The sequence below is a fragment of the Procambarus clarkii genome, chromosome 56, assembly GCF_040958095.1.
Source record: "Procambarus clarkii isolate CNS0578487 chromosome 56, FALCON_Pclarkii_2.0, whole genome shotgun sequence".
NCBI lineage: Eukaryota > Metazoa > Arthropoda > Malacostraca > Decapoda > Cambaridae > Procambarus > Procambarus clarkii.
The window spans coordinates 27,912,119-27,923,390 of NC_091205.1; the positions used below are offsets into that span (position 1 = coordinate 27,912,119).

Below are 11,272 nucleotides of genomic sequence, written 5' to 3' on the forward strand. Positions count from 1 at the left end.
TGTGATAATTAAAATCAATGTATGATTACTACATTATCCTGGTGAATTAATATCTGACAATAACTGCACTTCAAGGGCTAAAATAGCATTAAATTGTAAACAATTATTTTCTTTTTACTACATTATAGAGAATTCACTTGTGACCCCTTGACCCCTGGAAGGTGCTTGTAATTATAGCCTGCAGCACGCCCAGGTGCAAGAAATAAAAGTAAAATTTTGTCTTATAAAAGTGATCATTTGTGTTTCCTGATCACGGGAAAAATAATAAAAAAATCGTAAGGTGACATATTTTGGCTGCAATAGGACGAGGAAGTCTGGCAAAATTGAGGCGCTGACACTAAGTGTCCCGCGCAGGTCTCTTCCACCCGCGATGTCAGGCGGGAGTTGCCACGAAGATATTATTACCTAATTATTTCAATGTCTGATTGATTTTTTCTTATTTTTTTTTGTTTGCAGTAATATTTTTCAATAGTGTGTTGTGTGATATATTTATATAATAAAATGTGTGAACTATCGCTATACTCAAAAGTATGGTGTGCATATTAGTGATTCAATTATGTTCATAAAACAATAAACAAATAGTTTTGCTGTTATTACACTTTATACACACGTTATATATAAGTGTTCTTCAATTGTGTTCTTTATAGCGAACCACTAAGTTGTTATGGCAAGTCCAAACAATAAGAGTGGGCTGCCACACCTAGCCAGCCCTCCCTCACTCCTTCAACACATTATTCTCCAATATTCCTCCTCCCACAATACTGTTTGTTTTATTACACTATATACACATTTTATATACAAGTATCTACATTTGTGTTCACCATAGCAAACCACTAAGCTAGTATGGTGAGTCCAGACAATAACAGGGTGCCACACAGAGTCAGCAAACAATGCCACCTCTCCATCCTTTAACAAAACTACTCCTTCCACCATATTATGTACATTGCTAATTCTCACCACAATGCTGCTATTATCAGAATCCTGGTCACTAAATCCTGTACATGAATAATTTTCCACACGTTTATTTTGTAAAGGAACATGAGAAGTCGATTGAAGATTCTTAGATGAACGAAACAATGGCAGTGTGCTGTGGCTAGTGCTGTGAACATCTTGAACAGCATTGTGTTCACTGATATCTGAACATTCAACACAGTCTTTATCATAGTTAGGCTCCTCTGTAATACTATCATGACTCAATAATACCAGTTACTGTACATATATATTTCGACATTTTTAGGCGATGCTGTGGTCACAAGGTGAACAGCAGTGCTGTTAGTTCATGCTGCATGCGCCAGCCTTGGTTGCTCACTCAGTATTGAGGCTCTCACACCCGGGAATGTTGCCCATGATTTTTTTTAAACAGTGTCTGTTTACAAGAGCCCTGAGGGAGCTGATGTGAGCCCCTGTGTAGCCGTGGGACTTTTAAATCTTAGTGGTACTCCTAACCATACATAGCTGTGGTGTGCCATCCCACAATAGTTACTCATAACTATTGTTATGGTAGTTAGATGGGGCACACATGCAACATGGTATAGAACTTGCTTGCCTTCTACTTACTAAATTTATGTAATATGCATTAAATTTTTGTACTTGTATTAAATATTATTTAGAGCTAATATTTAATATTATAAATAGACTTGCTAATGCTGTAGTCTTTAGATATTTATTACTGATAAAATTTGAGGTTTGACTTCCCAGACCATCCAAGCTTTGGATGGCATCTGGATTTTGTCAGTTTGGCAAAATGTCATAATTTGTTGGGCTTAATTTAGTGTCCCTGGATTCTCGAGCTTTGACTGTAGTCCATCATTCCATCATATCCAAGGTGTACTTGGCCATTCTGCCTTCCTTTCATGTGCCATGACAATCTTAAACATTTTAATACATAATTTATGCATTCTAATAATGAATATCCCATCTTTTTAATGAAATATTTATTACATCTTTCCAGGCTCTAATTTCATCAATATTCATCATAAAAAAATTCCAGTATAATTGATTCTTTACTCACCAAGAAACTATTTGCTATTGAAAAATAGTTAAACATATTACTGATGTGTATGAGAAGACTGTTAATAATGACTGTGAACCAGAGTAAATTATGGTGGTGGAGAGAAAAGGAGTCTTTGTGAAACAATGGAGAATTGTGTTGTTGGAAGTGGTGATCGTGTTGAAATACCTGGCATGTGTGATTGATTAAAAAAGTAATTTGTGCAATCAAATTGATTTAGTTGAGAGTAGGTCAAATCAGGGAAGGAAAGCATCTGATGTGTTGAAAGCTTTGGTTAGCAAGTAAGATAGAAAGAGATGTGGACAAATGCTATATGATAGAGCGGTAGTGCCGACCCAAATGTAATTGTGTGGCTTGGTGGATGATGTGCATTACATGCTCGGTTAAGAAGGAAGTGAATGTACAGTATTTGTACTGCATATAATAGTTCATAAGGTGCCTTGTATCTCTGATGCTTTAGTGTGGGTACTTATCAGAACTACAAGGATATAATGAATGGAAGAGTGATTTATTTCTTAGTTTAATATTCGTTATCTTCTTTACGGTATTATTAACTTTTTCTGTGCGGAGCCCCTCTGACTCCCTGGAACTATAGTAACTATAGTACCGGTATGCGCTGTATTAGTCTTGGGCTTTGGTCAATGGAATCCTGCCTACCGGGGACTAGAGCTGGGACCTGGCACTCTCAGATAGGCACAGGGAGCAATGGCTTAAGGAGACCTCCCTTGTATTTGGGGGTATTCCTTGCCTGCCATCGACTAGGGTTAGGCACCCAGAAAGGTAGGCATCTCAAAACAATCCCCACATGGTAGAAATTGTAAAAACCCAAGACTGAACAGAAATAGAACTCTCCAAAAGGAAACTAGCAAACAAGCAATTGTCACTCACTGCCACTGCGCAGCTTGTCCATGCATCCCTCCCCTTTTCAGGAGGGGAGGGGAAAGCTCCGGATCCATGCGCCGGTTCCTCACACCTTGGTTCGTGGCTGAAGTGCTCTGGGGGCGGATGTCGCTCTGGCTTCAGTTTCTTGCTGAATTTTGTGCCCTTGGGGTTTTCCTGCTGTTTATGTCACAGTGGTCAGGAGTATAATACAGTACTAAGGGCAGCATGCGCTTGGGGCTTCTTCCCTAAGTATCCTGTGAGTACTACCCTTGGGTTCTAGGGTTGCCTTCCCTGATGCTCTCAGGTTTACTTCTGTAGGGGTTCTTGATCTTGAGGTTATCTTGAGATGATTTCGGGGCTTTTAGTGTCCCCGCGGCCCGGTCCTCGACCAGGCCTCCACCCCCAGGAAGCAGCCTGTGACAGCTGACTAACACCCAGGTACCTATTTTACTGCTAGGTAACAGGGGCATAGGGTGAAAGAAACTCTGCCCATTGTTTCTCGCCGGCGCCTGGGATCGAACCCAGGACCACAGGATCACAAGTCCAGTGTGCTGTCCGCTCGGCCGACCGACCGGTTGCTGCTGTTCAGCAGTTGCCCTGCCCTTGGGGCCAGCTGGGGTTTACTGGCCTTTGGTCTTCGATAGGAAGTAGTACTGTTACTGATTTGGGGCGCAAGGTGCTGCTCATCATACCTACCAACATGGCAGTTGTGTTTCCTGTTCCTCCTGTTGTGGTTGTGCTTTTGTGTTTTTTTCCTCTTCTGTTTGCTTTGAGGAGGGCTGCCTGGTTTGACTATTAGGTCCACCTAAGGTATTTTGGTGGCCCTTCTCTAGGCCTCTGTGCTTGTAAACCCCTCAGGGGTCCATTTAAAGCCCTATTTCCCCCTTGTTGACATTCTTATTTCGGTTCAACCAGCTTTACAGCACCATTGCCGGGGCTTCCCATAGGCTGAACCACCTACAGGCCTTGGAAAACCTATTTGGGAATTGGCAGACCCATGGATGCATCTTCCCAGTCCCATCTCGCCTTGTGTGAGTTTGAAGGTTGTTCGTTGCCCTTGTCTCAGGGTGACAGTCGCCTATTTTGCCTCCGTCATGCTGCATGTTGGGTCAGTGACACGTATGACATGGAGATTTGCGAGAATTGTTCACAGCTTGTGCTCCAACTTACCCATTCTTTTTCAGAAGTTCTTAAGGGTCAGGTGGCATCTGCGTTGCAACATAGGTTTTGGTTGTTGCAACGTGCTAGGTTGGTTGCCCACTCGAATACTCCAGGGCTGCCCCGTTTTGGTTTTAGGGACCTGGGCCTGTGGGTATTGGTCGCTTCAACCTTGGCTACGTCCGCGCCTTCAGGTCCTTCCTTATTGGGCGGGGTTGCACTTCTCCTCCCCCACTGCTGCTGGCTTCCAAACGTCTGAGGGTTTCGGAGTCAGGGTGGATTTAGTTGATGAGACTCGGGCAGCTTCGGGGGTCGCCTCTTTCGAGACGGAAATGGAGGCATTTGAGCCTGTTCCTCCTGCTGAGGCTTCTGGGTCCGACCAGCAAGCCCTCGCTTCTTTGCTGCTTTTCCCCCAGGTCTTTGCCTTTTATTTAGGGGTGGAGGGCATGGAGAACAGCTCTGCCCCAGAGCCTGATGTGAGGCAGGGAGACTCCTCTCCCGGGACTGGAGAGGAGTCGCCCTGGGGGGCTTGTACCCCCTTTGATCCTGCCTGGGTTTTGGTGCCCTTGTCGCAGGGTTTGTTGTTACAGGGGGAGAGGATTTCTTGCCCACCTTTTCTGTACGAGTTTGATTTGGGATTAACTCCACCCTGTGTTCAGTTCCGGGTTCCCTAAGGTGCCTCGGCTCCTTCCTTCCAGAGGTTTTCTGCCTCTCGCGTCCTGCCCAAGGAGGTTCAGGTGGCTCTTGCGGCTTACCTCCTGTGAGACCCAGAGTATACCTCTATGCTGAATCCGTCCTCCTTTGAGTACGGTTCTTCATCCCCGTATTGGGTGTGTTATGAGGTTCCTTATTTTTCCTCAGGAAGCATGGCACAGGTTTTGTTGCACTCACACGTTTGAATGACTGGAGGCTACTTCCATTTTGCATTTTTACCTGGAGGGCGATTTGGAACTCTTCAATGCGTGCCTTTTTGCCCTTATGTTCTTCGGGATGTTGGCCTTCAGCAGCTGCACATGCAGGTCTCCACTCTTTTGGCTACTTTGGTTGCTGGTTGCTGCGAACTTTTGTGCCCGCGGGCATTTGGCCTTGGTCTTGCGGTTCTTTTCGCTTCTAGAGTTGTCCTCGAACTGGCTTGGGGAGGTCGTGGAGGCGTTGAGTACCGGGCCTTCGTCTGGAGCATTGGCCTCGGTAGTCAGGGTGTTTGCTGCGCTGTTGAAGCTGTTTGCGCCGATCCTCTGGAATGTGGTGTGTCAGTAATTTGCCTCTCGCCTCACTTGTTGTCAGGCAATCCTTGCTCTCTCCTTGGACTCCGTTCGAGTTCTTCACACTCTTGTCCGTTATTGTTTGCTGAGAGTGCTGCGACTCGGTTTCTGCAGGCAGCTTTGTCTAGTTGCTATCCTCTATCAGATTTGTTGGTCATTCGGGGTGGCCTTTCTCCGGCCTCTTGGAAGGGTCGTGCCAGAGCTCGGGGTTCTAGTTGAGGTGGGCCTTTGGTGCCAGTTTCTGAGCCAGTGCCTCCTTTGGAACTGGTGTCATCTAGTCAGCGCACTGCTTGCTCTTTTTGTAGGCCGGCTTCTAGTAAGGGGTGTTGGCTCTTTCGCGGCTCGCCCCGTTGACGAGATGCTTGAGGAAAGGCTCACTCTGTTTGCTCACGTTTGGTCCCACGATTCGTGGACTTTTTGGGTCGTGTCCTTTTTGGCCGTGTGGTGGTGTTGGACAGCTCCTTCCCCTTTGGGTGTTCAAGGCTGGCGGAGGCAGGCTTCTTCCCCTTCGCTCAATCGGGTCACCCTGGATTGGGTGCACTTGGGTGTGGATGAACCAGCTTTGTCCCCCAGGTGGGTTTCCCGCCTGTTTTCCGTACCGGAACGGAACTGTGCGGATCATCGTTTCATTCTGGACTTGCCCTGTCTGAACTGTTAGATTCCTTGCCCCTCCTTTCGGATGACCACTTTGTCCCAAGTCCAACTCCTCTTGGAGCTGGGTTCCTGGATGGTGTCTCTGGACCTCTGGGATGCATATTGGCACGTCCCTTATTCATTTGGGATTCAGGGACTGGCTCGGTTTCATTGTGGGGCGGCGTGCTTACTGCTTTCGTTGCCTTCCGTTTGGCTTGAATTTGGCACATCGCGTTTTCATGCATCTTACCCAGGTTGTGGTGGCTCGTCTGCTTCTGCTATGGGTTCGGGTTTTGTCCTACCTCAACGATTGGCTGATGTGGGTTCCCAGCCGGTCTGCTCGCCAGGGGGTTTGGTTCTATCCCAGCTCACCGGGTTCGGGTTCCTGGTGAACTGGAGGAAGTCCCATCTGGTTCCGTCCGAGGTCAGGGCCCAGCCAGGTCGAAACAACGACCTGGCTGGGCCCTTGTGTAGGACTCTTGGACTGCTTCTGTGTCTCCCTTCTGTGGCATTGCTGTGGCTGCAGTCCCACCTTCAGCTGTTTCTGTCTGAGAGGGCCAGGTTCTGGCTCTGGTTCCCGGTAGGCAGGACTCCATTGACTGAATCCCCAGACTAATATCTGGGGAGCATATTAGTCCTATAGCCCCAGGGAGTCTCTGGGGCTCACTCAGAAAATGGCATTTCTTTACATTCAATGCTGGTTTTTCTGGGCTTATGCCTCTCCACTCCATGAGAGGGAAAGTGGGCAACGACAATGAATGCATATATAAATATTTATAATGTACTTACCTATTTTTGCCTATAGAAAGTGAGAGCTTAATTTATGCTTCCTCATAGGAATTAGAACTTTGTGCATTTATATTTTCTAAAACTCAAAATTTTTCATACTTCCTCTTAAAACTTTGTATTAAGGTTGCTTTCACAATAACTGCTTTCAGTTTATTCCATTTGTACCTACACTACATATAAATATTTTCTTACATTCCTCATTTGTTTCCATTTTCATGTGTCTTCCTTGTCTGGTAAAAGACTGTCTCTGTTCACCTCATTCATACTATTCAGTTTGTTGTATGTTGTGATTGTGTCTGTGGTGCTTCTCTCTTCTTGAGTTGCCCTTAACCTGTCTCCATTGCTTAGTGCCTTTATATCTGGTACCAATTTTATTGCAAACCTCTGAACTGGTCTCAATTGTCTTTTTATGCTTTACAGATGGGAATTCCATGCCAGTGCAGCATACAGTGTTCTAGAATTAGTGAAACATAAACTGTGTGTGTATTGTTCTGAAAGAGTCCTCATTCTGGTCTTTAAAGACTGTTTTCCAATCTCTCACACATTGCTGTAGTTATTTTATAATGTGCGGTGTCTAGCATTAAAGCTGCTATTATGTTCGTTCTCTTTAATTTCTTTAATCCTCTCTTTCAGGCTTTATTGTTCCTTTTGTGACAGTTCAGCAGCTTAAGGGTTAATTCTTTCACTGTTTTATTCCCTCTTTGGTCTGATAAAGATAAAATAAGATTCAGATCAAACTCCAGTAGTCATTTGTCGGCCCATTCTTGAACCTTGTATAGTCCTCACCCTCTTCATTAGTTTACATTGTATGCAAACATTGACATGATGGAGCTCATTTCCTTGGGTGACAGTTTTCCCAAGTTCTATGTATTTTCTGTTGTTCATATTACAGTATGTCACAACTAAAATATTAAAATGTTAAGGAAAATAAAAGATGATAGGTTTTGATCTTGTCATTCATGAGTTTTCTGTATTTTAGCCCCATGCAGTATATGCGAAGGATGTGTTGGACATCGAGCAATTTAGTACTGTGAAGGGTGTCAACCTTGATGCTACAGATGACTCATTTTACTCCAAATTCAACACTGGGTCTGTCTCAATTCCTTGGCAACAGGAGGTAATTATCAGTTTTATTTAAGAGGGAGTAAGTTTCTTCAGTACGATACTAAGGCTGACAGCAAAATGAATAATACAAGTGAATCAAGAAGTTTATGACAAGTGTGTGAGGGCATGTGATGAGATGACATAACATATCTGCAATGTCCAATAAGGATATACTTGATCTTTCAGGCACAACCTTATTAATTTAATTGAGTCTAGCATGTAGAACATCCTAAGCAAGGAATTATGGAATTTCTTGACTTGTTTCTCTTATGATGATGAGATGATTGGGTAGTTATGAATATTAATGCAGAAAATGGTATTTACATAAGCCTCTTGAAATTTAATATTATACATGTACATGGCCAGGATGACCCAGGAACCTCATAATGCACCCAGTATGGGGAAGAGAAACCGAACTCAAAAGAGGCCGGGTCCAGAATAGAGGTGAAATCTGGGTCTCGCAGAAGGTAAGCACCAAGGTCCTTCCGAACCTCCTCAGAGGAACTCAGAGAGGTAGATAATCTTCGGAAAGATGAATCCGAAGAACCCAAAGGAACCTGGAAACAAACCTGGGGGTGGTTTTGGGCTGGGGTTTGGGAGTCGCCCCCAAATCAAATTCGTACAGGGAAGGAAGATACGAAAACTCCGAATGCTGCAACAACAACCCCCTGCCCCAAATACACCAAAGCCCAGGCAGTGTCAAACAGGGGCCCAAGAGCCCCAAGGCGACTCCCCCCCCTCCCCCTGTGCTCTGAGAACCCCCAACACAAGCCCTGGGGGCAGAACCCACATCCACGCCCACCACCCCCTAAAGAAAATGCAGAGTCCAAGGAAAAAGGGAGAATGCACAAGCCTCGGGGGTGCCTATCAGGCTTGGTTGCCTCCATATCAGATGATGCCTCCGAAGCCTCTCAAGTCTCGTCCTGAGCTGAACCTCGCCCCAACTCCGAAACCCTAAGACATTTTTGAGCCGGGAACAGGGAAGGTGGGGGGGGGGAGGGGGGAGCAGGGCTAGCAAAGTCGAAGCGACTAACACCCCCAATTCCGGGTCCCTAAAACTAAAACGGAGCAGCTCCAGGGCATCCGAGCGGGCCACTAACTGGGCGCGTTAGTGGGGGGGGGGGGGGGGGGAACTGCAACGCAGTCGCTGCTTGACCCCTAAGGTCTTGCGAAGAAGAACGGATAAGATGGAGGACAAGTGGGAAACAGGTCCCGCACGACTCCAAATCATAAGTGTCACCGATCCAACAAGCAGCATGACAGGCAGAACAGATGGTTGTCTTGGGTTCTCTTGGGCTCTCTTGGGTTCAACATGTTTCCTCGTGCACTTGATGTGGTCTTGTTACGACGTGTGATGGTGGACGTGCAGCCTATTGTACATAGTGTATAGTCACCCTTGTTTTTTCCAAAGTAAATATTAAGTTTGTTTATTTTTGTGTGTAAGCCAAGTTTTCAGGAATTATTATTTTATGATTGTTATTATAAGTACAGTAAAGTATTTTAATTATTTATGCTTATTGTTTACTCCAACAACTGTCACACCACAAAGGACTCTAAGCAGTTTTACTTTTTTTATTTAATGTGCGTACGGCAAACTACAGCTGCCAGATATTTGCTACGCCACCTACAACACGTCACACTGATGCTCTAGACTAACATGGTGGATATCAGTCTGATAGCTGCAGGGAGACGATAGGGCTTCCCGCAGAAAATGTATTGGAAAGAGTGTAAAATTAGAAAGCTTTTAGTGAAACCAAGGAAAAGTAAAGTATAGTTCTTAACCCTTAGATAGCGGTTAGCGTCAATTGTTTATTTACAGGGTAATGCAGTTATCATCATATAAAGATTTAAATATTATTGCCTGGGTTTTGACATGTATGATGCGAATATGGATATAAAAGCTCCGGATGTAAACAAAGGAAAAAAAGTGATTGTTTAATCAGTGAAACCTCGTAGGATAAAACGGGAAGCGTCAGCATAGTCGAGCACCCAGCGTTGACAAGTGCCAGATGCAATGTTGCAGAGTGCCTCAACCCAGTGAAACAATACATATTCACTTACTTTTGTGTTTTCTTACATTCTGCACACAAATTAATAATTCTATAATGAAAAATTATTTGTTGGAATTTTTAAATTTTGTGCATAGGCATGTATAACCATTTTTCCATCGCTGCTGTTTAAGGGTTAAAGATTATAATAGTCATGTTTGTTAATTTAGTTTTTAAGTGAATGATTTTGGGGAATTATTTTGGTTAAAAGTACACGACAGGATAGAATGGGGAAGAGAAAATGTGAAACAAATTGATGCTCCAATGAAATACTGATGAAAGAAAGTAATGAATAGTCAAAATTGTTAGCTTTAGAATATAGTGTACTTCATATGGGTGAAGAGACGGTAATGAAGATTTTGTAGTGCAAGCAATTATAGAAGATTCCTTAGAACTGTCTCATTGAGATTAAGGCCACTGATGTCTTCCTTATTAAGCTTTTTCATCTTTTACATTTATATTAATTATAAATGGTTTTCCACTTGCAGATGATAGAAACCAAGTGTTTTGAGGAGCTTAACCAATTTGGACCCAACAACACACCAACTAATGACCTCAGATTAGACCTGCCTCCTCCTGAAGATAGCAAGAGTTGCTTCCCCTTCCGACGACGGGTATGGTGCAGCTCTGCTGTTTCATCTTGAACATGACCGGAGGCTTTCCTCACCTCACTTAGTTTTAGTTAAGTGAATGCCGTTATATATGTGCAAGTATATAGTTAGTGCTTCACTTGCATTGATAAAAACTAACCAGTAGTAGTCTAGTGCTTGGCATTGATTATGGGTGGTTATGGGGGGGAACTATGGTTGATGTTGAGTACCTTAGTTTATATTCAGAATGTGTGGAAGTGAATAAGAATTGATACTCCTGCTGTAACATTAATTATGCATGAGTAGGATAAATGAAGGAAAGGGGAAAGCCTTCATGTAAGTTGAAGTGGTAACCAACTATTGAATATACAATTATAATAAGTGACAAATATGTATTTATAGTTAGTGACCTATTATTTTTGTCAGTTATCTATCCAAAAGGTCAAGCTGTCAGTCTCATGCCATGGATAATACTGTTCACAGTTTTTTTTAGAATTCTCAATAATCTGACATGCATTCATCCACAAGAATTTTTGCCACAACAGTTTCTGCAGTTGTTGACCATGAGCCTATCTTGAGCTATGGCAGTGTGTGTGTTATGGTGTTCCAGTTATTTAGTCATATATCGTACTCTTAGATTAACGTAAAAATATATTAAGCATTCCCCTCAGTATGTTGGCTAACAATGGTGCTAATGTGTTGGTGATGACTGACAAGTTTTAACTATTGAACAAAATATGACACATAATTAAACATGCTTGTCTTTCACTCTCTCGGGAATAAGATCTGGCTTTT

At 43.7% G+C, this 11,272-nt stretch overlaps 1 protein-coding gene across 3 annotated transcripts in view; it reads left to right on the forward strand.

Annotated features, from left to right (window-relative positions):
* The window catches only part of Gprk2 (G protein-coupled receptor kinase 2), a 100,453-nt gene that overhangs the window by 65,933 nt on the left and 23,248 nt on the right, over positions 1-11,272 (forward strand). For 2 of the 3 annotated variants that reach the window (XR_011223088.1, XM_045762998.2), the window contains 2 exons: positions 7,715-7,852; positions 10,376-10,568. Coding sequence is in view for 2 of the 3 variants with exons in the window: in XM_045762998.2 (XP_045618954.1) it covers positions 7,715-7,852; positions 10,376-10,531 (294 nt within the window). In the remaining variant the exon portion in view is untranslated. The remainder of the gene's footprint in view (positions 1-7,714; positions 7,853-10,375; positions 10,569-11,272) is intronic. The other variant, XM_045762999.2, reaches the window with a different exon arrangement.